General features: G+C 49.0%; 1 protein-coding gene across 4 annotated transcripts in view; it reads right to left on the bottom strand.

Moving 5' to 3' along the window:
* Positions 1-26336, bottom strand: part of STK32C (serine/threonine kinase 32C) — a 67878-nt gene that overhangs the window by 28455 nt on the left and 13087 nt on the right. For 3 of the 4 annotated variants that reach the window (XM_051618334.1, XM_051618331.1, XM_051618335.1), the window contains exon 2: positions 4954-5009. The exons of the other annotated variant lie outside the window; for it this stretch is intronic. In XM_051618334.1, coding sequence (XP_051474294.1) covers positions 4954-5009 — 56 coding nt within the window. The remainder of the gene's footprint in view (positions 1-4953; positions 5010-26336) is intronic. 4 annotated transcript variants of the gene reach the window in all.

Raw genomic sequence — 26336 nt, 5'->3', positions numbered from 1 at the left:
GTGTCACATACTGCACCAGAGAAGCCATCCTCACCCAATGAGGAGGCTTCAGCAAAAGAGAGAGGAGCCTTCCCCTGACACACAACACAGTGAAGCAGTGGGCAGGCTGCAGTGAGCTCAGGACATTCAGATGCCACCATTTGCACCAGCATCCCGTTCTCCTCTAGGCCTCCTGAGGACCATGGACCAGCAGGGTTAGGACTCAGGAGGGCCAGAGGCCATCCCTCCAGCTGAGAAGCTGTATGGCACACAAAGTGAAGCCATCCCACTCAACAGCCAGCTCCTGGGAGCTGCTGCCCTGCGTGTCCCCTTGCAGGGACCATCCCCACACACAAACAAGGGGCCAGCCCAGGATGGGGGACGCAGCCCCAGGGGAGCTGATGCCACCCCACCACCCTGCTCTGCCCTGGGCCAAGTCCCCACCCACGTGCAGAAACCTGCAGGGGTGGCCAGGGACCATCAGTGGGTCCTTGGGTGGAGGGAGGTGTTTCCAGTCTCCAATCTCATGCACCACTCTCCTGTCCACAGCAGGAGCATCGGTCCCACCTCCTGTCCCACTGCCTGTCCCACACTGGTGTGACTCATCCACAGAGAATGATGTGGGCTGAAATAAACCCCAGGCAGTTTCTAATGCAAATGTTAATATGGCACTGGGTATGCAATAATACCCAAAGTGGGCAGCTGTTACTATAAATCACTGTCTTATGAAGCCTGATCCTTCAGAAGCCCTAAACAGGTCCCCAGTGGGGAGCAGTACCACGTCCTAGGCCTCCTTCCAGCAGAAGTCACTGCTCACTGTCACCAGCAATCCTCCAGCAGCATTTGCTGCTCTGCACTGCACTGCTGCTGCCCCACAGCCTGGAGAAGACCAGAGGCAGTGCTGCACCACATCAGCACCACAGCTTTCCACTCTGTGCCGTTTGCTCTTCTGTGGCCTTTACTGATGACACACTTAGAACTGAGCAACATCCAAGAAGGAAAAAAAACCATAGAGTCACAGGCTGGTTTGGGTTGGAAGGGACCTTAAAGATCCTCTATTTCCAACCCCTTGGTTGGCACCAGCACAGCCAGTAGGACCCTGCCCTCATCCAGGGCTGGACAGTTGAACAGCAGATGCTCTTGCTCATGGACACCCCTCACCTGGCTGTCCCCTCTCAGCTGCCCATGCTGCCCATTTACAAACGAAGCAGATTTTCAGCTCCAGAGCCCCCTGGCAAGGGCCAGGGCCATGGCAGCATGTGACAGGTCCATGGTGTCCCGAGCCCCTGCCCACGGCCCTCGCGAGACCCAGAGCAGCCCAGGGAAAACAAGGGCAATACATATCCATGGCACCTTAATATCAAAGGATTGTATTTGTAGCCTTTATTTTGGGGGAAAAAAATCCAACATTTATAAAGCCAGAAGATAAGAAAAAGGATCAAGCATGTGTTGACATCAAAGAGGGATTCAGTTGAGAACAGACTTTAAGGGAATTCTATTCACTGTGTATCTGAGGGGTGGGCATCTATGACCTTTAGAAAATGGATTAAAGCTTTTCTATACCCAGCTTCAGGCTGTGTGAATTATTAAAGCAACAAAATCATGAACTTAAAGTACTTCTGCAAAGCAAACCACATTGCAAGCCACTTTTCTTTGGCAGGCTCAGTGAGAAGCCGCCCTGCAGGAGCAGGGCCTCCCCCCACCCTCCTTATCTTCATCCCTTGGAAAAGGCAACAGTGGCTGAATTCAGGGAGAACCAAAAGGGAAGTCCAAGTGGGAGGAGGAATGTCAGGACAAGCACTCCCTCAGCTGCCTCCTGGTTGGAGCTGATAGGGACGTGAGCCAGGAGAGGTCAATGTTTAAGAGGGAGACATCAGGATCCCTGCCGTGCCACCACCACCTTCAGAGATTCCCCAGGTCTCATCACGTCTCTCGTGAAGCGCAATGAAACCTGTGGAACATTTTCCATTAAAAGAGGGGGTCACAAATTGCATCACATCTGGAAGCCCTCTCCTGGCTCCTGCTCCTTGGGTAACAGCCACGGACCAGCCAAAACCCAAGCAACCCGAGCTGGTGGCTGAGCAGGGAGGCTGTGCTACAGGAGAGGCACAACACTCCCCTCAAAAATACTGAAAATCAAGTAATGCTCCCTCTAATATGTATAGAAAAGATTACACAATTGCTAATTGGAGTAAACAAGGAATTGAGCATGACCTTCATTTGATTAGTAGTATATCTTGAAGATGATTAATCCAATATCTAGGAAGCAGAAATTGGATGGGTTTTGCAGACGTGCCGAAGGCACAGATCAGGGTCTCTCTGGTCTCTTTAAACACGATTTCTGAGCTCCCTTTTCCTTCATTTTGTACAGTTTCTGTGCCAAGGACCACACGGTCTGTCCCAAGAGGTGCACAGAACACCAGAGGAAAGCAAACACCCTGCCCAAAGCCACTCTCTGGGTTGCTGCCTCCCAGGTCCTGTCACTGTGGGATCACACAATGTTACATCTCACATGTCACTCCCTGCACCCTGAGGGCCCACACCCCCATTCTGAGACAGACACTGGCTCCTTAAAACCTTCCTGAACACAGGCAGGTAAGTGCTGCAGGCACCCAAACCAACTAAATTACTCAGAAATTTCAAACAAGAGTTTTCAGGTAGGTCGTTCTACATTTTCTGCAATTAAATGCAAGCTGCAAATGACTTTGCAAATGTAAAAATCTTTTCTCAGTATTAAAGGAAATTTAGCATATTGACATAATTATCCAGAAAGATGACAGATGAATCATTTCAGCATTTTTATTGAAAGTGTATATACAATTCTGATGCCTGATAGACTGCTACATGCTAGACTTAACATTTCTTTAACATAAACAGAAAAGGAAGCAGCCCTGGGGAGCAGCTCTCTTCAAAGCCTAAAAGGTCCTGCCCTGGGACAAGAATATTGTTTTCTCCTTTCCATGTTCTGAGCAGAAGTAATTTTCCAGCACCAAGTGCTGCCGCTCAACAGAATAAAACCTCTTTTCCCTGGAAAGTTTACACCGGGAAGTATGCTTCTTCCCACATGAACCTGAAAAAAAAACCCAGCTCTATTTTGTAGTAAGATTTAGAGTTAGGTTTTGGTCTGACAACGAGCAGAAGTCACAAGACCAGGAGTATCTGGGGAGACTGTCCTCTGCTGTTTGCTTTAGCTGTGCAGCACTGCCCTAAGGAAGGACCTGAGCTTGTCTTTAATCATTCTCCATGGTTTAATACAACCTCAGAAACCTGACACGGCTCTGCTGCCAGCTTTCATCTCTTGTGCTCTCCAGGCAGGGCTGCCAGGGTGGGTGGCTACATCAAGCCACCCCCTCCCCAGCCTGCCCACGGCTCAGCACTGCCTTTTCATTAGCCCCGATCCCATGTGGACTTACAAGAAGCCAGCTGGGAATTCGTGTGGGTAGATTGTGCCCCGAGCATGCCAGAGCTGAGCAGCAGCCACTGCAGCACCAGCAGTTAGCCGAGGGTGGGATGAAACGCGCTGGCTCGCGGGCAGCGCTAACGGTGGCACTGCCACCAGCAGTGCCCCTGCTCCCGACGGCAGCGAGAGCTGGGCCCGGCTCCTCTACTGCTGCTCTTCCTCGGGAACGAAGCTGCTTGATGCATTTTCAGTACTTAAGCAGAGATTTTCAATAATGGGAGAAAACTGGGGCTCTGGCTGGCCAAACAGGTCTGGGATCTCCAGAGAAACCTCCAGGTTTGCAGGGTTCCCCAGCTACCAACCAGCCTCCACACAGCGAGTGCAGCAGGCAGGGCTGCTCCCGTGGCCCTCGTTAGGGCTGTGATGGACAGAGTGAAAAAGCAGAGGTCAGAAGGGTTCAAACCCTGGGCCAGATCCAGGAGAAACCAGCCATGACGACCAGCCCAGAAAGAAAGAAGAGGACGCAGCTTTCTCTGCTCGCTCTGCTTGTCCCCAGTTTATTTCAGCAGCAGGTGGGGACAGGGAGCTGTGCGCACCGTGCTCTGAACTGGTCTGTGCTATTTCACAGCTTCCATATCCCACCTTTTGCAGCATTTCAAAGGCCACTTCCCTGCCCTAACCCCCTGTCCTACCACAAAGCCCCACATCACACCACTGCCACCTGAGCAGATGACAGTAGCAACCAAATTCAGCCTTTCTCATGGAAAGTCACCAGGGTCACTGCTCCTACAGCTCCTGCCCATCGGGTGCAGGAGTCTCAGCTGAACATGGGGACACAACTACTGCTGGGGCACAGCAAAACAGAGGTGACAAGATGTCTACAGAGCAGAGCCAAGGCAATGAAGCCTCATGCAGGTGCAAGGACACACACGTGCACACACAGACACAGGGAGCGCCAGCAAACACGTGGTGTGCAGTGCCACGACAGAGCAGCACAGGGGCTATACACAGGGACTGAGAGTCACTGGAACAGGGAATGAGAAAGGAATACAACTAGGAAATCAACAAGTAATTGATTTCCAGAGCTATCCAGCTTTTTGATCATCACCTCCCACCTTCTCCCACATGCTTGGCAAAAAAAAACTTGTTAAAAATAAACAACAAAAACTCTTCAGCATAACTCATTTCTGAATGGGAAAACAGCCCAGGGCTCTGAACCACATCATGCCACCTTGGTCAATCACCCTGAACAATTTCCAGCACCTCCCTGACTTATTGTCCCCCCTCACAACCTATAAACCCTCTCAGAAAATATAACCAATATTTGCCATGGAATGGTCACAATTATGCTGGTAGTTTAAAATACACCTGTTTCACTAAGATGCCAAGAATTAAAGTAATGCCAACAAGGTCCTCTCCTGTACACATTTTTCCTGCGTTTACTTAGCAGCCATCATCTGACAATAAAAACAGCCGATTTCAGCACCATTGCTGTTTCATTAAGCCCCAAGTACACAACAGCAGGCACCTGATAAAACATCCCAGCAAAAGCAAAACTGAATGTTCAAGCCTACCTTGCCAAAGCTTCCCTTCCCAATCGCCCGGAGAATCTGGAAGTGGTCAAAGTTCACTACAAGGTAAAGAAAAAATAATTTACATTTGTAAATGCTTTACTGCAAATAACTTGTATTTAAACAGAAGTCAAGGAGACAACTAAAGAGCATTGGTCCTCCTGGGAACAATGCAGGACAGCGGTTGTTTTTTTCTTTAAACAGTCTGTTTTTCCCTGCCTGAGGCAGCCAGCAAACAGGTTGAATCAGGTTCCTAAGTAGGTGGTTTAATACAGCTTTGACCTGCAGATACAGGTGGAGTTGAACAGACACTTCAGCTCCTGCCTCCAGCAGCAGCTGCTGCAAACAGTGATTTTTACTAAACTGTTGCTGTGATCTAATATAAGCCTTAAATAAATAAAAATATGGGTCTTCTGTTTATAAACCCCCTTGCGACGTAAACAGAGTGTCCCACAGACAGACAAATAAATACTGTCACAAAAGCCAATGTGAAGGGCACAGCAAGACTCCCATTTCACAAACTGCCTCTTCACACCCCAGCTCCCCAGCCAGCCCCCAGCTCAGTGAGCTGCAGGGCTGGCAGCACAGCCAGGCTGCACATGGTCCCTGACTGCTGCACACACGCACACTTGAGCTTTTGGCCAGCCCTGAAGTGCTCAGGAAGCTGGACTAGGTGATCGTTGTAGGTCCCTTCCAACTGAACAGTTCTGCTCTACCCATGAGCTCTTGAAGCAGCCAGACATGTAGGAGCTCACTGGTGGACCAGGCTGCACCTTGCCCTGTGCTACCCTCAGCCTGGCACATTCCCACCGTGGGACCCCCAGCATGTCCTCCCCAGAAAGCTCTGAAGGCTGCACAAGGATAAAAGCTCAGCACAGGCTTGGGGATCTGCAGTGTGAGTGATGCAGGAGATGGTCAAGAGAGCACTGACCCTGTACGGGTTCAGCTGGACACCCAAACCACACAGGAAGAGGGGGAGCAAAGAATCCACTATAAAAATTCCAAGTCCCACTCCCAGTTCTCAAACTTCTCTCAGTTGCACGTCTGTCATTTCTGAGGATGAATCAAAAACCCACGCTTGCCCGTGGAGTTCCTATTACCCTTTTGTGCTGGGCTCATATCCAAAATATTGTTGTCACTTTTGTGGGACATTTTCTGCAGGAGAACTCAGAAAACTTTGCCAAATGAAATCAAAAACAAAGTCTGGGCCAGCTCCCATCATGTATTTCAATAAGCTCAATATTGCTCAATAAGCAACATTGAAAGGCAGATGCACCACCTATTCCCCTGGGATGCTCCAGGAAGACTCCACAAAAGGCCACATGGGGAAACCAGTGCTGCCCTGTCCTCCTGATGGCCTCTGAACCTCCAGAGGAAGGGCTGGGCTCCATGGGTGGTGTGTCATCTCCTTATCACTCCCCTGCTCCATGGGCAAACAGCTTCCTCTCAGCAGGACTGGACAGGTCTGGGGCTGAGCAGCCCTGAGGTCTCAATGAGGACGTGGTGACCCCTGGAGCTGTGACCAGCCCCCCCCAGATGTTCCAGGAGCTGCCGGATCCCCCCACCTGGCACAGCAGCCCTGGCAGCAGCCACTGCCAACCTCTGGATGAGGTTTTCCTCCCAGCCCTGCCACGGAGGCTGCAGGGAGCAACATGCAACCACAGCTACATCTTGCTCAGAAAAACTCTCTCTGAAATCCCAAACTAGCACACACGACACTGAAGCACTTGGGGCAACAGATCCCATTTTTTTCACAGGCACACAAATCCATTAATTGAACTTCTAAGAAATAGCAAAAATTAAGAAATACTGCAAGAGGAAAGGCAGCTAGAGCAAGTCCCTTCAAAGCACAGGATTTCCTTGGCAATTAAATCACGTGCAGGTGCTCATCATCTGCCGTCCATCCAGGGGTCAGTTTTTGACAATTCTTTTTTATAATGTTTGGAAAATTGTATAAAAAAATCTTTGGCACTGAGAAAACAAGACCAAAAGTGTCATTTTCATGTATCCATGACTACAGCTGATCCAGAAAGTGTGCTCCAGTCAGCAGTCAAGAAGCAAATCTAGATATGAATATTCACCAGGCCCTTGAACCTATCAGCAAAGATGTCACTTCTAATAAATTAAATACACAGTTCTCCTGATTTGAAGTTCAGATGAAGTAGATGAACAGACACAGACTAGTTGTTTTTTTTTTTTCAGTTTCATTATTTTCTTCAGGAATTAGTAAGCAATCCTGCTAAAGAAAATGCAAATCTCAACATTCGAGGAAGAAAACCGTAGTAGCAGCACGTTGTTTTTACTTCACAACACACTGGATTTCTAAAAATGACAACACATCACTACAGAACATGTGATTAGCCCTGAAATAGAAATCCTGAACCTACCTGCAACAATTATGTTTGCTCCAGAGACTCCCCTTCCTGTGAGCTGACAAGAGAAAGCTGTCCTTCACCCGCTGCCAGCGGTGCTGCTTCTCTGGGGGTGACTGGTACCAGCCTGAGTCACAGGTGCCAGCGCAGGGTCTGGTGCCACCCGCTCGCAGGCAGCAGGAGGTCACAGCTGGTGCCTCCTCACAGGACCACCCTCACCCCTACTCTGCCTGCACAGCTCTGACAGTCACAAGCTAGAAGTGCAGAAACAGCTTTGGCTCGAGGTTCAACTGGAGGAATCTGCAGGAGGTGCAGGGGGACCTGAAGACCTTCCTGGGATGCTCTGGGAAGCATTTATTTACCAAGAGGGTGGTCAAACCCTGGAACAGGCTCCCTGGAGAGATGGTCAATGCCCCAGGCCTGGCAGGGCTTAAGAGATTTGGACAATGCCCTTAATAACATGCATTAACTTGGCCAGCCCTGCAGTGGTCAGGCAGTTGGACTAGATGGCTGTTGTGGGTACCTTCCAACTAAAACAGTCTATCCTATCCCGTGTCCTCTATTCTAAACCCACCCACAGAGCACAAAGGCAAGGGAGCCCAGCACTACAGCACAAGGACACTGACTTGTTGGTCACACCACATTCCAATGCCATCCGCTGTGCTGAATGCCCCAATGGGTATTTTGTTACCTCCTCATGAAAACACAGCAATAATTATTCCTATTGACTCCTCCAGCAGCTGGTTATCAATAGAGCACCTTCGCAGGGAAGTGGAACTGCTGGACATAAGCCCTTGGTATTTGCCACAGAGACACTTGCCTCTTCCTGACTCTGCCTGGCCTCGAGTGATGAGCCATGAATCCCAAATGCAGACCCATTCCGTGACTTGGATCTGCTTAGTGCTGTTCTCAGCCTGCAGAGACACATGCCAAGCAGGCTGGCACAGCCCCACGTGCCCCATGGACCCCAGCAAACCTCACGCAGCCCAGCCCAGCCCACTTCACAAGAGAGGCCCAGGTGCTGCACTGACATCTCTGTAATTAAGATTTCATTGTAGGCACAAAATGTACTGTGTGATAAAGCAGACTGGATGCACAGCTTCTATTTTCCAGTGAAAGAAAGAGAATGAATCAAGTTTTTCTCTGCAAAAATGCTGTATACAGAAGGATGGGTATGCCTCAATGTCAGATGCAAATATGACTTTTTTGCTTTACTATCTTAACGTTATGCATGTTTTAATTATTTTTGCTGTTTATTCTGAACTTACTTACAAGATCTCTAAAAGTCTGACAAGATAAACCTACCATAAAACTTCACACACACAGTGGACACCCAGTTAGAGTTCAACATCAGGACCTGATTAATGTCACAGTATCACAGCATCATTCCAGTGGAAAAGACCTTCAACATCATCAAGTCCAAAAAGTACCCTAACTCTGCCACATCCACCACTAAACCCAGTCCCCTGGCACTGCATCTGTCTTTTTAGATGTCTCCAGGGATGGTGACTCAACCACCTACTTGGAGAGCCTGGAACACTCAGTCCAACTCCTGCCCCAGAACAGGACAACCCCAAAGTTCACACCATGCCCCTGAGGGCATTGTCCAAATGTTTCTTGAATATTGTCAAGCTCAGTGCCATTACCACTTTTCTGTCCAGCAGCAGGAAAACAAGGGATGCAGTCAGTAAACCTGGCATCCAATATTCTTAAACCTGGAGAAAAAACAGGAAATTAAAAAATCACCTTTTAAGGGTTGAGTCAGCCTTTCTCTATTCATCTGCATGTTTTCCAGCTCCACCAATAAAATCAGGAAGTTTTAACTCCAAGATTGACTCTACAACAACTAAAGACCTAGGAAAATCTTTTTGAGTCTTGCAATAGCACATTTGTAGGGCCAGCACGGCACGAGCACCTTTCTTTTCTATCAATGCATTTCCGTGTGTTGGCATAATTAATAGCATTTCTCTGCCTATTATGTTCCTGCAGTCCAGCTTTGGAAGGAAGCACCACGGTAATTGATGTAGAAGCATCAATATGTGGCCACAGTAACCACAAGCTTGCTGCCACAACATGCCAAGAGTTTGGGCTGGCAGGAGAGTTCCAGCATAGGCTGGGAAGTCAGGGCAGCCATGGATCCCCACCAGGAGGGACAGGCCACTGTGGAACAGAGACACAGGGGAAAAGAGCCACAGAAGTCAGGGGATGAGGAGGGGGAATACAGCAGGACACAGAGGTGTCAGGATGAGGAGTGGTGGGGGAGGCCTGGGCAGGGTGGGATAGCAGAGATCCTGCCCAGGGACCAGCACCTCAGACAGGGAGTTCCCAAACAAGTGTCAGACCTGCTCCAGACAGCAGGACAGAGAGGCCAGGACACAGGAGGGACAGGGTATGAAAAGCTTCCAAGTTGGAGGATGACCCTGAGTGAATTGGGAAGACTGTGAAAATTAAGGAGATCAAAAGTGAGACTAGAGATGAGGTGAAGCAACTTGGGGGGAAACGCAGAGTATCTGATGGAGAGAGGGAGCCAAGGGCAAACCGTGGGGAATGCTATCAGTGTCCTCCTGGAGACCAACAGCTGTTGGACACGAGGCATCCACTCAACTCTCACTCTATATGGCACTCCATGCTCCACATGGTACCAGACACTGCTACTCTCCTCCGTGTCACTGGAAAAATACAAGCAGTGAGTTGGGTCCTCAGCATGGCAGCCTGATCAGTTTTGCATATCCATCTCCACAGAGAAGATTACATGGAGAGCAAAATGGAAATGAAGTATAGTGTGACTGATGGGAACTCAAGTGAGCATTAACTACCCAGGAACTCAGGGAATGCTGGTAGAGAATGAAAGAAATTAAAAGGTATCATACAAGCCCAGTGCTATAATGAACCCTTTTAGAAACTAAGGATTCAAACATACTATTAGGAAACAACTTTGAAGTTGTGTAAAAACAGTGAGTTACTGTATGATTAAAAATTAATCTCCATAAGGAATCAAATATACTATGCAAAGGAACTGCAAAGTCATTTTAGGAAGACTGGGTTATTGATACTGGGTACAATAATGTTTGCATTGGCCAGAAACCATTCCTAATTAGTGCAAAAATACCACTTGTGTTGGCCATGAGCCCTTCGAAACAAGTGCAAGTGTGCTACCTTCATCTGCTTCATCATCCCCGAGCTCAGAAGGCACCAGAGATGGCACAGAAAAACACAGCCCCCCATCCCTTCTGTTCAGCATGCCTTACAAATGCTATTTCTGTTAGAAAACCTCCACTGGTTTGTAATAACCAGGCAAAGGGGTTATTAATTAACCGCCCAGCTGAGCTCACGGTGGAGTCAGATGAACAAGCTCTACGTGAGTTCATGCTGTGCTGGCCCTGGCACAGCAGCCAAGCCTGTGCCTGGCATTCGCAGCTGGGGGCAGGGGGTCACGTCCTCACAGGGCAGGGGTTCACGTCCCCATGGGGCCAAAGAAGGTTTGTTCCATGCTCCCATGGGACCCCTGACAGGGCCCTGCCAAGCTCACCTCTGACACCCAACACATCCGTGGGACGGAGCAGCCGGGACCCGCAGGGACCGGGGGGACAGGGCACCTGCTGTGCCCCCCCAGCACTGCACATGCCAGGGAGATAAAGAGAGCTCACACTGGAGGTGACAGAGGAGGACAGGAGAAGTGTGGGCCCAGCCCAAGCTGTGGCTCCACAGCTCTCCTTCCCTCACTGCCTCCAGCGCAGCCACCCGACTGGGACCACCAACACTCCTCCTGCCCCAGCACTGGGAATTACTCTTCTTCATCTCTCCCTGCTCTTTACCCCAGCATAGAACAAGAGGATCAGGAGGGTCATTGGAGCCATTTAATTCTGGGATAGTTCCATCATCATTAGAAAGGTTAATTTTCCAGGGGCACACAATAAAAACAAGGGACCCAAAGCTCCAGCAGTCACCTCCTGGAATGTCACCAGGCATCCTGCCTCCAGTGCCAGCCAGGGACCCAAAGCCAGACAAACAGTCCCTAAAGGGGCACGCAGGTCAACATTTTACTCAGATGGTGAAAATTACCATTTAAATGTACTACAACATCCCTTCTTTGAAGGCACAGCATTTTGCATCAGAAACCAAATCTAATTAGATATCAAACTCAGCTTCCACCTCCTCTCAAGCTGACAGATTGGATGTGTACTCTAGCCCTACGTTGCTTTGTTGCTTTTTCTCCTCCCGTTTCTACAGCTTCGAAAATTTCATTTCAAGTAACTAAAACTCATTACAAAAAAAAAAAGGTCTTTATAGCAGATGTTTATAGTAGCATAACATTAGCAACAACCAGCTGCAAATCGTTACCTAATGGTTCTGCAGCACATGTTATTGATGATGAGCGGACGACTTCAGGTGCCTTATAAAATATTCAGGTGGTATTGTGTTCAGGGCTGGGCTGGGACTGCAAATACCTGAACGTGGACAGAAAGCACCTTAGTAAAGCAAAATAGTTGTGGAGGGATTTTTCTTGGTGATTTTCCCTTCAGTACTTGGGCCTGGATGAGGGCTCCTCCACCCCTGCACACCCAGAGGCTGGGGGGTGCTGCTGGCCTGGGTGCTGGAGCCCTCGCCTTGCCCTGCACTACAGGACACACTCTCTTAAAAAAAATATTCTCAAAAACTAGGCTGAAGACCAAGTTTTGTGGAACTCTGCCATCTCCATTTCAAGCTGGAAGCTGAGGAGCAGTTTTGCTCCTCAGTAGGTTGCGCGCTGTCAGCCTCGGTTCACATCCATCCACGGGAAGAGCCTTAATGTTTTATGGAGGTGCCACGGGTCTTGGCTGTGCAGCTCTAAGGTTTGCTGAGCAATGCCAGGTTAAATACAATTAAGGAATTCTCATAGGAGGATGTGGAAACCTTCAGTAATCAGAAATAATATCCAGTCAGTAAAGAAGTAAACAGCTTCCAGGAAGAAATGCATTACTACTATGCTAAGCCAGCTCCAATCCTCCACATTTTCTGACAAGACACTAATGTCAGATCAACCAGAAGCTCACAAGGAACTTCTGTGCTGAAGCAGAAAGCACAAGGAAATGAAATGTTTAAAAATGTGTAATAAAATTGGACATGTAGAAGTTCAAGAACCAACTCCAAAATTAAACTAAAAGGTATAGGAAAGAGATGGATTCTCTAAAAGTCTAAGAAAGTGACTTAATTAGGAATTCCTTTGATACAAGAAGGTTTTTTCCTGGAGGAGATGTGTGCCTAGCCTCAGGGGCTCATCCAGCTCATCCTTTCATCTTCTTAAACAGAACTCCAGATAAATGCTTTTTATGCAGCCAGCAAGACAGTTTTGATGTCATCACAGCCCATTCAGAGTGATCCTCCCTCACCTGTTTTCTTCCAAAAGCCACCCTGGTAGGGCAGCCCCCCACCTTCCCTGGGGCTGCACCCCAGGGTGTTGCGTGCTGCTAAACACAGCAGCTCTGGTGCAGACCTCAAGCAGCACAGGGGCTTGAGACTTCACTGCACCCTCCCTCCTCAGACCTACACTTCATACAAAATGGATGTTGCAGCACTCCTCATACTCCACACTCATGAAGAAAACCTGGACTGATCCCTCCAGCTGCATCTGAACTCTAAAATATTTAAGCCCATTCAGCAACACTTGATGGATTCTGAACACAGGGACACACCAGCAGGGTTGGCACCTCAGCTTCCAGAAAACCCAGCTGAAGTGGAAGGAGGAAAGAGCTGCCAGTGAGCAGACATTCCTGTGACTCCTGTCCTGATGGCACCACCGAGGCCTTTCTCCTGCTGACACACACACAAGAGGTCCTACCACTAGCAGGGCCAGAACCAGCTGTTTCTACAGCAGCCTCTTCAACAGCAATGCTCATGTTGATCTTCTCCATGGCAGTCACTCCAGCAGGACCTGGGATGGGTACGATTCCAAGGGAGATGGGAAAGACCAACATCCCTCAGCTCATGGTGCGTGGGCAAAAATTATCCCAGGGACCTGCAAGCTCATCTGTTTTACCTTACTCCTGGCTGGATCTCTTCTGGGGTTCTCTTATGAATACAACTAGGAAAAGAATTAACACCAGTTTGTCCTGCTCTGTGGGGAAGCAATTCAGCCAGCCAAACCTAAGGGCTTGTCTGCAGTCCCCAGCAAGAAGGGCCACCAGCAGCTGGCGCAGCCCCAGCCCTGCTGAGCTGATGGGCTCCGTGTGGCACAAGTGCAGCCACAGCTCTGCCTTCTGCCTGACAATGAAACACACGGTAGGTGGATCAAGAGCAGGATGAGCTGTGGCTTTCTGGCCGTTTTTATAGCATGAACCCTTTTTCAGTCCCGTTAAGTATAAGAAGGACAGATTTTTTCCCCTTCGTGCCACAGTATAGTGGACACAGTTTAGTGTCCCAAACTTGCAGTGCAATAAACACATGGTTTATATCAGAAAGAAAGACTGCATATTTTCATAAACTTGGCTTACCCTCTGGTTCTGACTATGTAAGTGAAACCATGAAATGAAAAATTAATTCTTTAAATCATTTAAATCCTCAATTCAAACAAAAGTTGAACAGTGACAAAGCCACCTTTGAGGGTCTGACACTCCAAACTGCTTCAGATCCTCAAGTCTTTAATTCACCTTTGTCCTGAGACACAAGCCTAAACCTCCTATGTTCTTCCAGTGGGAACCTTCTTTGAGTGAATTTGCAGAATTTAAAGGTTGCAAAGGATTGGTGCTGCCCTCTTGCACAGGCAGGTATTTCTCTCCAAAAGCACACAGCCTTTCAGCTTATAGCTTCTTCTCTGTGTTAATCACTTTAAAGCCACTAAATTATTCACTATTCAGAAAACACATTTTCATTGCCTGGAGTTGACTCGAGAGAATGACTTACAGAAATAGGTCATCCTCAACCCATAGAAGAATTAACATACACTTCATGTGCTTCCCCCCCACAGTTTCCATTTTTAAGCTCTGCTCCACATGAGAATGGGCCAAATTTGAACCGTCTGCATTTTTCATGCTGCTCTGTCACGCTAAACCCGCAGGCTCCACGCTGTGCCCTGACTTCACCTTGTTCACAAACCACACCCAGCAATGAAATGAATAGAGTGACTTTTGCCTGGCATTCCCACAGACCGTGAGCAAAGCTTTAGCAATAACTGGAAAGGATACAATCCCAGTTTTGCAACTGCTTTCCTCTGCTTGAGGAAATTCCCTCCTGCCTGCAGCCTCACCATCAGCCCCCTCAGCCACGGGGGTTTTCCATCTCCCTCGAAAGGGGCAGCAAGCTGGGCTTTGCTTTCTTTTCCTTCTCTTTACCTACATAACCTCCAAAATAAACAGATTTCAACGTGACATTTAAAAAAACAGTAATTATTTGCTGGCACGTTTAATTTTCTGGTTTTACACATTTCCAAATGAAATGCTGTTTGCTCAGGACTGCTCCCCAGCAAGCTGTTAGCCATAATATACCCAGGCTGCTGCCTGCTGGGTCCACATCAGCTTTCCTCGCTGGGAGCCACGGAACAAGGGTCCCGCTGAAGCTTTCTGCTCCTGCTCTGCTTTGCACAGTCCCAGGTGGCACTCGCCTGCCTCTGGCTACATGGAAATCACACGGGTACCTCCAGCCTCCTTCAGTGGGGAGGAGACAAAGCTCACAGGAAACCCAAGTACAAAGCAAGAAGCCTTTAACAAACCATTCCCAGAACTGATGATAACGAGCTAAATCAAGATCTAAGCCCAGTGTGCAACCAGGGCAGGGAAGGAAACTGGTTTGGCAGGGGTGATGGAGGGAGCAGCAGGCGGGTGTCACTGGGGACAGGGCTGCATCCCTGGCTGTGATCCCAAGGGAACGGAACAGCCCGTCTTTGGGCTCCTGGCTGAAAAGCCCATCCTGAGTGCACAGCAGGTGCTGCCCTGCGTGTCCTGCCCGGGGAGGCACTGGGATCCTGTTCCTCTGGGACTCACACCGAGCAGGAGAGACTCATCAGGGAATAAACCCTGTCCTGCCATACGCAGTGGATTAATTACCACATCGTTTCACAGGTCAAAGCAATCGTTACCTCGTCAGGAAACCAAGTGCTAATAACAGGATCACTCACAGTCCTGTCCCAGCATCCAGGTCAAGCAATTGTTCTGCTCAACAGCAAACAGTTACACTAATTCCTGCTCACCTTTAATACCCCTACACTGAGAAACACAGAGCTCACACAGAAATGGCACAAATTCTAATACACAGCAGGATTAACTCGTCGTGCTTTAAACTTAATTACGTGCAGTCAGGTGGTACTTGATAATTCCTTCTTCCTGAGCTAAACCAAACAACATACATCTAATTACTCCAGTGCACATATGCTGATGGAGCTAATTAGGACTCCTGTGGGGCTGCACACAACTTTTCAGTGTTGCCTAAACCAAAATCAAAATGTTCTAGAAGCCACACTGCACAGCACAAGCTCCATGCATATAACTTGCTCCTGGGAATCTACAACAACCCAATAATGTCTTTTTGGGAAAATAAAAATATCTCTAAATATAAATACTGAACAATCCATCTCCTGGGCTTTCTTTCACTGCAAAGCCCAAGTTTCAGAGCATTTTTCTTCAAGCAGAATAACCTTTTTAAGCTGCCATCATCCACCTAGAGAGGCTTGGTAAAGGGCCACACGAGGCCAGACATCAGAGTGCCACTTTCCAAGCTTTTCCAAAGTGGGACCCCAGGAACACTGTAAGGCAGCTGGAGCCTGGCCACAGCTCCAGCTCCTGCTCCTGGTGCCGGGCTGTGGAGAGCAGCAGGTGCTGTGCTGCTCCAGCCCACCCTGCCTGCTCCTCCTCCCAGCATCTGACCTCATTCCCAGACCTTCTGCCAACGCAATTCTATTTTTTTCCCAAAAATGTTATTGCCCACAGAAAACCCTCTTTTGATAGCACTTAAGAGAAAGAAAAAGAACAAGTCCTATTAACACAGCCTCTGACTCTGAAGTACAAATCCCAGAAGTCCTCCTAAAGCTGACTGGAGGATCCCAGCAGTGCCACCCCATGGGACACCCAGTTCTTGGTGAGACCAGACATCCCTGCTCCCCCCGGGGTGCCCCACAGCCTCCCCAGGACTGTGTGCTCCTGCATCTACCTGTGCACACGTCTCCATGCTGTGAGCAGCAGCTGAGCCTCCAAAAGCTCACTGACCAAAGGGTTTGCTGCTAAATTTTTTAATTTTTTTTAATCTTTTTGAAACGTGGAACTTTTTTCCTAAGGCCCCCACAGGTGCCTGTTGTGTTACCCAAGGCTGTGGTAAGACACTGATTTTAAAGGTGGAAGGGACAAAGCAGGTTGTGTTCTCACTGCTTTTCCAGTGAGGGTCTATCTGGGTAGGCTCTGTCAGCCAGGGCACTCCATCCATTCCAGGAGCAGGAGAACTGGTCCCTCCTCTGGCAACCAAATCTTTCCTCCCAGTGATTATGGTGTGAATACATATATACACACACAGTCCATGATATGGAGGATATATATATATCTATATATCTCCATCGTAATGGCTTTCTGGTTACTATTAAGCTATTTTAGGAAACATTCAGTTTCTCTCTCTCTGTTTCTTATTGAAAATAAGATTTTGAGCAATTTAATTATTTGTGGGTTTTTTCCCCAGGAGGTAGACAAGTTGTATTTGCCTTTAGGGAATATGGAGAAAACACTTCCCATTCATTAACTATAACTGGAAAGTGCTCAAGGTGTCAGGTATTAAAACAGAGGCTGAGGGAAGGGAAAGGTTTTTATTTTACTCAATTGACTATATGATTTGTAAGATTATTTTTTTATTTATTTGATAACTAAGGAAAAATCTAAGTAATCACTTCTCAGTGCTGTTCATCATGCAGTGGTTGCAGGAGTTGCACAGCAGAAGACGGGCTCCAGCCCCAAGGAAACAGGAGTGCTTCTGGCACCATTTTTATGCCAGTTAATTTTCAAAAATTCCTCTTTTTTTTTTCTGGCCTTTTCCCTCCTCCTGGTGAGCTATTTTCCACGAGGTATTTTAAGCTGTTTGCTCTGGAGCTAGCACAGCACTCATGGAAGCACAGAATGAAGCCTGTCATGCACTCACACTGATGATCACAACAACTCGCTGAAGCCTGAATGAATCGTGCTCTCCTCTCCATCACTCACTACACACCACCATTCACCATCCATCTGCAGCATTAAAGATTTCAACAAAGCAAGGAGAAATTCTAAAAGAAACTGAAACACTACACAAATCAGGTTTTGGTTGCAGTGTTCCTCCAGGCACAGGAGCAGGTAATTGCCCAGAATGCCTTCTTCCCCTTTGCGCTCAGACAAACCCAGCGCACATCAGAGAGCCCTGCAGGTCTGCCCTGGGGCTCCTGCCTGCCCAGCCACAGGGCCCATCCCCTCCAGAGCAAAGAAGCACAGGTGTCCTCCAGCAGCCCAGCAAAGCACCGTTTCAGTCTTATTTTCTGAATTGTCCAGAAATGATGTCTGAGCAGAACAGATGTCTGAGCTACCTGCTGGGAACTGAGATGAAGAACCCCTAGGGGTGGCAGCACCAAGTCCTGGCCCTGAACCCCTGCCAGGAGCTGCCCCAGAGGCAGCCCTTTGAGTAAAGCCAGTGACTGCACAGACACAGGCATGTTTTTCCTCTTTAAAACTGCTGTGTTAATTGCTGGCTGACTTCACTGAGCCCTGGCAAGAGCTGGGGAGCCGAGCTGCTCCCGCACCCCCAGTCCAGCGGTGCTGGGGGCAGCACCCAGCTCCCACCCCACGCTCCCCAGCATCACCCACCCATGGCTCAGTGCAGAACTGCTCACGTAGACCCTCCTCTCAGAGAAGAATCACCCTCAGGTTCTGCACCACCCCTGCACCCACAGACTCGGGTGCTCTCCATGTTCCTGGGGACTCTGGTCAGACCCTTGATGCAGTTCTGCATCTGCCCATAGTACTTTTTAATGAGTATGTAATTTGCAATATTGTACAAAATATGGAATAAATACCACTTGTCACCATCCAATGCTACAACCTCCCTTAAGGCTGTAATTACTCACAAAAGCCTTTCCCTACTGCACCCATCTCCCACAGATTTCTCCCTGAGAAAGTTGAGGCTGAATCTGAAGACTTGTAATCCGAAATGACAGAACTTATTTCAACTTATTTATCCATCCAGTATGATCCAATCCAGGGATAAGGAGAAAAAATATACACCACTTATGCTACCGAGAGTCCTCACAAAGTTCCAGACCAGATTCTGCACGGCTGCCCAGGTCTGGCTCCCCATTGCTCACTGGTGCCTACACGCAGCTACTCTGGAGCAGTGTGCTCCAGAGGAGATTCCAGAGGCTAACAAGGGAGAAGGGGATAGAAAGGGTACAGCTGATTTGGGCTCTACTCCCAGCAGAGCAGCCCAAGGGAAAAATGGGGAACAGTGCCAAAGCCAGGAGTTGAGCCCCCAGAACTGCCTGGCCCCCAGACTCCTGCAGAGCCTGTCCTGGGGAGCCTGTCCAGCCTGTCTGTCACCAAGGATCCCTGAGGGTCCCCAAGTGTCACAGAATATTAGGGGTTGGAAGTGACCTCTGAAGATCATCGAGACCAACCCCCCTGACAGAGCAGGACCAAAGGACTAGGGCAGGTCACTCAGAAAGGCATCCAGACAGGTCTTGAAAGTCTCCAGGGAAGGAGCCTCCACAACCTCTCCTCAGCCAAACACACCTTAGGGTGTCAGGGAATCTCCACCTTGGCAGCCCAGCCAACCTGTGCCCAAATACACAACGTACGTTTTCCAGGAGCATGGTCAGACCAAGTTTGCAAATCTCCAGCAGGAGATCATCACACACAATGCCCAGTGTCCTGCTCACTGCCCAGCAGAGCAAGGGGTTGAGAGACCACAGGCAGCAGCCTGCTCTGACAGCCGCTTCTAACTGCCTCACGGTTGCATCTTGATACATAAGTTGTTTTTTCCGTGTCTTTGGGCAAGAAGTAGTCAAAATGCATTAATGTCTTGCTCTATTAACAAAGAAACTATGGCAACACACACAGAGTTGCCAAGAGAATTACTGAAACAAGGTTTAATAGTTAATAAGCAGCCAGATGATGTCAGACTCATCTATTAAGACCAGTTTGTATCTCCCTATTAGAACTCAATGTCCCAGAAAGTTGGGTTGGCCAGGATTAAATAGTCTTTCTTTTAGCCTAATTACCAGTAATAAAACCAATTTTCTAAAGAATAGGGTAGAGTTATCCAAAATGTGGCCAGACCATGCTGGTATTTCATAGCACAACTACTCCACTCCTTTTGTTAAGGAGCAATGTCAGAGATGGGAACCAAAACGTAGTATGTGTGTGTGTTATGAAAATGGAAATTTGCAGAAGTTGGTCAGAGAACACCCTGCCTGCCAGGCCTCCTGCAGCACGTGTGCAGGGAAGCAAAGACCTTCTGTTAAATTAGTGTTTGTGCCAATGCATTTCAGAAGTGTGCTGAATTTTTTTTCTTTTTTCTTTTTTTTTTTTTAACTGGGTTGATCAAGAATTCTTAAGAAACAATTTTCAGTGAAAATTAGCTTCTAGAATGCAATTCTAATTATATTGGGGAAAAGCATGAAGCTAGCAGGTATACTTGTAGAGTGCTGTGTTTTCCTGGCTGGTCACATCTGCCACAAGGAGACCCCATGATCCACATGGCTCCAAAACCAGGTGGGGGGACCATGTCCACAGAATGATTGAATGGTTTGGGCTGGAAGGGACCTTAAAGATCATCCAGTCCCAACCCCCCCAACACCTCCCACCAGCCCAGGCTGCTCCAAGCCCCATCCAACCTGCCCTTCAACACTACCAGGGGTAGGGCAGCCACAGCTTCTTTGGGCAACCTGGGCCGGGGTCTCACCAACAAGTGCCCAGCAACACTACTAACTGCAACCCAGGAATCATTAGGATCTGCCAGTTACATGTCCTCCTGGCCCAGACCAGTGGCCAAGTCCCTCACCCCTCTCCACCGGTCAGAAATCCTGGTGACCACAGTGGTCCCTTCTGGTCCCTTCCCTGCTGCGTGACAAGCCCAGCCAAGGCCTTGCTGCTGATCAAGCCCCGACCCATTCCAGGCACAACTTCCCTTGCAGAGCTGCTCTCTAACCACTTTCTTCCAATCACTCATCACTGCTGCCATCCCCGGAGACATCACATCTGCAGAGCATCCCATCGGGCTGCCTGACACTTCCCTTTGTCTCTGCCGTGCTCTATTCTTAGCAACTTTCAGCTCACTGATCCTTTAAATCATCTCATCTTTGACCTATTCCATCTTCCACAACTCACTTTCATTTTAGTCTCCAGTGCTGCTTCCCCTGAAATCAATCATAGAACTCTGAACACTTACAGAGGGAGAGACAGGACGTTATCTCTGGACTATTTCTAGCTCTCCCTTGGTTACACCTGTCTCTGCTCCTCTTGTGCTCAGGGCAAAATTAATGTCCTCTGGCAACGTCCTCCTCTGCTGCCTAAAGCTTTTGGTGCCATCCAGCTCTCTGAGTAGGTCACACGCCAGAGGCAGTGGGGCACGGACCGGACGGCACAGGCGTGAGGCACAGGCAGAGATGCCTCCGCCAGGCTCTGGCAGCCCTGGTGCTCCAGGGACACACAGCGCCTGACTTCATGGGATTCCTTGTGTCTTAGCATCCACTCCCTAAAGAAAAATATCAGACAGCTTTAAAAAACACAGCTCTTCATGTGAACATCACATGGGAGACAGGGAAACGTTCTCTTCTCTATGAAGTGAACAGCTTAATAGCACATAACAGATGGGCCATATTTGGATCTCTCCGTCATAAATACAACATTCACCATTTGGAACCGAACGAGCGGTGCAGCTGCCCATTGTCCCCACTTGGAGGGATTTTGTGTTCATTAAACAAGCAGAAACCAAGTGGTGGTGGAAGGAGAGCAGGAGGTGACGCGGACCTTCCACCACAACGGGGTGACTCTGGTAACAGCTTTGCAAGGGCCTCACACCATTCACGCATGTGGAACACAAAACTTGGTCCTGCAAAGCCTCCCGGAGCAAAGACACTCTCTCCTGTGAGCAGTGCCACAGGAAGGAGTAAGACTCTTGGCCCAATCCACCCCTCAAGAAGGGCTGCCATTTAGGACATGCTGCTTCTCCTGTAGTATTTTACTACACAAACCCCACAACAGCTACAAAAATTAGCCATAACTAAACTGCAAGCAAATCTGTTGTCTTTCTTTAGGATAAATTACGAATCACCGTGTTATGGACACTCACAGATTCAGAAGGCTGCTAACTAAAAGACATCGGTATTCCCTGCTCCAGTCCCACACAGCTGGACAGCAGCCTCCTGCACCAGGCCAGCAGGAAGCTGCACTTGGTGGAGTCAAGTCCTGTGGGGAGTAGGCGCAGAGAGGAGCATAAATCTAAACCAGGGATGAGATGACTCAGACAAGACTGTTAGAATGAGGCAGACGATAAAAATACCCAAAAGACGTAAGGGAAATCTGACAAACACTCACTTGGTTCTACACCAGCAAAGCTGGGATGATTTTTCTGCCTTGCTGCCTGGCCAGACTCTGCAGTGAGATGTAAACGGTGGCCAGGGCAAGCCATGGAGTGGCTGGCAGGGACACAGACACACCCCATGGTCCCCTGAACTTGGAGGGCTTGGCACACCAGCCCCCCAACCCAAGGGGCAGCCCCCCTGCTACAGGGACAGGGACAGCTGGCTACACCCCTGCCCTCAGCAGCACGTCCTCCTGCCAGCACCCCATCTCACCCCTTGCTGACACACCTTGGCTCAAGGCTGCTAGGAAAGTGCAGGGACATTTCACAGAACCACACAGAATCATTGAATGGTTCTGGTTGGAAAAGACCAATAAGATAATCGAGTCCAATCATTAACCCAACTCTACCAACCATTAACCCAGCCTTGCCAAGTCCAGTGTTCAAACCATGTTCCTCAGTACCACAACTACATGGCATTTAAACACCTCCAGGGATGGTGATTCAACCACCTTCCTGGGCAGCCTTTTCCAGTGTTTCCTGATGGTGGGGAAGGCCCCACAAACCCACAGACAGGTGCAGCCTGTTGGTACCCCCAGAAAAGCCCAGAGATGAACCACGGTGGGGACTGGGCGCTGCGGCTCGTGCTGCCGCCGTGGCCTCCACAGCACCTGTGTGCAGAACACCAGCACCCATGTTTGGCATGTTCCAAATTACATCTCACCAAGGATAGACATTAATTTCTTGCAGGACTCAGTTCTGGAACAGAACAAGCTAATTTTGGTATTATTTTGATTTGCCTCTTTCAGGAGTAAGGATTTTCTCTCTGTAATTGCCATTAAGTAACGGACACTCATTTAATTAAAGACTCTCTGCAATTAGACAAGAATCTCCAGGAATAATTTCTCCCTTGAATTACCTCCTTGAGAGGTTTTCTGACTAGATGTAATTCAAGAGAAAACTTCACAGGGAACAGGGGCTGTTCCTGGAGCCCCAGCAACAAGGGCTGCTCACCTTGGTACCCCCCAGGGGCACCTAAAATGAGGTCAAGGGGCTTTTAACCCTCCTTAGCCACCCCAGAATTTCAAAGTCTGTTTCAGAATAAAATTCTAACCCTTGGCTTAATTCAACCTCATCTGTGTCAGTGGCACAGCTGAGCGAGGGGGATGGAAACCATCGCCCAAAGCTTCTGACAATCCTGTTCCTAATTAGCAGCATGTCAAACATGTGCCACAGGTGTCTGTGGTGCCTGGGGCTACACGTGCGGTGCAAGTGGTTCCCTGTTAACTAATTATGAAGAGCAAAGTCACTGCCAATTTACCAATGCAAGACAGTGTTATGGCTGCTTTTGTGCAGACTATAAAACAGCCTTTGGAGGCAGCAGGCCATGGGCAGGAGAACCAGGAGAACCTTTCCTGGGAAGTGACAATTGCCAAGAGCCACTGGTGTGGACAGAGAGCTCGCTCTGAGACTGAAATAAGGTATTTCTGCTACAACACCTGAAGCTGCTAACTCAAAGTAAATGAATACACAGAAGCCATGTTCTCTCTTCCGTTTCTTATCTCTCAGTTTCCTCAGCCTGCTTCCCAAAGGTTCACCAGTTGCTCTCAGTGGTGCCTCTGTACAGCATCTGCTTCTTCCTTGCACGCAGGCTGCAGAAAACCAACCCAAAAATATCCACCCTGGAAGCTCAGCTCCAGCTGACTTGGGCTGCAGTGGCAGCTTCAGCATGGCAGTGTCTCTTTAATAACCATATCTCACATTAGCAGAACATCTTTGTTTACGCCAAACATACCCCAGAACATTCGGCAGTATATGAGGAAGGAGGATCGTAATTAAATCTGTGCTGTAATTGTCAAAACAAACAAGCAACATTCATTTTGCTCATTTGCCGATACAGACTCATGGTGGAAGAGCAGAAGTGAACACGTTGGGTGGTGGCTGGAAGAGGATGGAGGAATGGTGCTGGGGGTGGCAAGGCTGGGTGATGAGCACTGGACAGACAGACAGCAGCGTGGGCAGGTCCTGGCCAAGGGACACACCTCCTGTGAGACACGAGTCTGTGCTGAGCTGGAAGAGCCCAGCACGGAGCCACGCGTGGTCACCACCAGGAAAAGCAGGAGAACAACAGAGCCAGCCTCATGCCCTGGCCCCAGCCCCTGGAGGAGCCCTCCTCCTACTTGCTGTTTAATTAACTGCCAGTAATTAGCATCACCCAAGCACGCGCAGCAGAGTGCCCCTTAATGGCTGTTCACTACCCCCTCATGCAGTGCCTCTTAATTACCAGCTGCTCCTGGCCAGGCTGGTGTCTCCAGCACCATACCCACCTCTGCAGCACGGACACTGGTGGGACACTGCACCCACTGCACTCATCAATGCAGCCACAAACCACCTTGGACTGAAGGAGGGGCTCACCCTGCAGAGGTTTGCTGCAGGATGGTGCTGGTACCACCAGGACAAACAGTTCTCTGTGATCAGAGCCAACAAAAAGAACCAGTTTCACCTGCGGGTGGGTACGTCCCCGCATCCCCATGTAATGCCAGCTCTCTGGAGCACGTGTAGGAAGGAATTTTTTCAGTATCTGTGACACAGATTTGACAATAAAAGGCTCCACTTGAGCTCAAAGCCCACCCAACACCGCTGTATCAAGACCTGCTTTTGCAGCAAGCCTCATCAAAACCTGCAATGTGTTAGTACACAAAGAACTCACAAGTCCAGGGGTTTCCCAAAAAGGCCTAGAAAACAAACCGGGGAACGCAGCCTCCACTTACGTTAGACATGGGAAATCTGATCCAGGATCTACCAGAACAACCCCAACTGCACTCCCAACAGTGGGTCCACTCATGGAACACCAGGGCAAGACGAGCTGAGGGATATCTGAGGACCAGAAGGAGATGCTGTCCAGATTGGTCACATTCACATCCTACTGAGAACAAATTCATTTTTTTTCCAAATGTGCCTATATTTATGACCATGTAACTAATTTCTTACATTTAGTGATTATTCTTGACTGCAGTTACAGATCTGACCTTTTCCCTGTCCAGTCAGGGGGTCATTGCTGGCAGCAGGGGAGAGGCAGGAGCCCTCTGACGGTGCTGGTCACATCTGGAGGGGAAAAGCCACACGTGCTGCTGTCTTTCCAGTTCCAGCAACAGAACAGAAGGAGGGGCAGGCACACAGAGCGCCCAGGCAGATGGGTACAGCCTCAACTGGCCTTTTCCCTGCACCACTCCCTGCCACCACTGCCAATTTCTTCTTGCCATTTTTCTGCATGCTCTGTGACATTAACAGAGCAAATTTAGAAACAACAGACTCTGCCTTTATATAGCAAAAGCCAACCTGTGGCCAGCAGGGCCCCAGGCTGCAGCAGAACAGCTTCTCCTGCCGGGTTTGTGTTGGGCTGCCAGGTCGTGCCACCCGAGCAGGCTGCTGGCAGCGGGGATGCTCACTGCTCTGCCGGGACGTGCCTGAGGCTGCCCGGCTCCTCCCGGGCTGCTGGCACGGCCCGGAGTTGGATCCCTGAGGAAAGGTACGGAGCGCTGCTGGCTGGTTAAGAAACATCAGTGAGAAATGCCTCAGCAGCTCTTCAGAAGAGGGGAAGGGCTCTGAGGGAGCTCTGCTGAACAGAGGGACAGGCCCCACTGGCAGCCAAGCCCAGCCAGGCAGGAGGACTGGAATGGCTCCAGGATTCCACCTTCAGCTCCTGAGCTCCTCCAGCACCAGGCACGGCCGGGAACAGACCTGCTGGTTGCTATGGAAATAACCACAATAACGAGCAGCAAGAGTCGCTGTAGAGATGCACCAGTTGCTAACGTGAAATCCAATGCACTTTGTCACGCTGTAACAATATCCCAACTCCTGACACGCAACCACACAAACGCATCTTTGAGGATGGAGCCATTTCAGAGATGGAAAAAAAACCCCATGCTTTGCATGGAAATATCAGGGAAAAGGCTTACAAGAATACTCAAAGTAGACAGAGCATTGCTAATCAGAGAACCACAGAATCATTTTGGTTGGAAAAGACCGTTACCACTTGGAAAGGCCAAGACACCATATTGGGAAGATTTTAAACACAAATTAATAGGAAAATTAGCAACATTAATAATTAACAATGCTTTTCCAAGAAAGGGTGAGCCACATTAAATGCAGTAACCGTAGGTAATTGAAGTCCTCAGACTTGGCATATTTGTTCTGGGTACCTAATTAAAGCAACAAAGGCTGCTCTGAGCAGGAAATAAAGGCGCTACCTACTTGTTGTTTAACCTCATGTTTTATGCAGAAACAAGTGCTGAGGTATTGTGAAAAAATTATTAGGCTCACAGCAGCAACTGGTGCGTGATTGATCACATGTAAGCAGGAAAAGTCCCCTGTATTTTTAGGATAAATAGCCCTAGAGCTGTTGGTACCGTGGAGGTTGATCCTCCCTGTGCCACATGCACGAGGCACAGAGCAGAAACCCCCAGCTCCCACAGAGCATCCCAAGGCTCCATGCTCCAGCCACGTCCTGACCTCAGGGAC

This window comes from Apus apus, chromosome 4 (assembly GCF_020740795.1).
Source record: "Apus apus isolate bApuApu2 chromosome 4, bApuApu2.pri.cur, whole genome shotgun sequence".
Classification (NCBI taxonomy): Eukaryota; Metazoa; Chordata; class Aves; order Apodiformes; family Apodidae; genus Apus; species Apus apus.
Note: the sequence above shows the minus strand (reverse complement) of the source record. Positions and strands in the feature narration are given on the sequence as shown.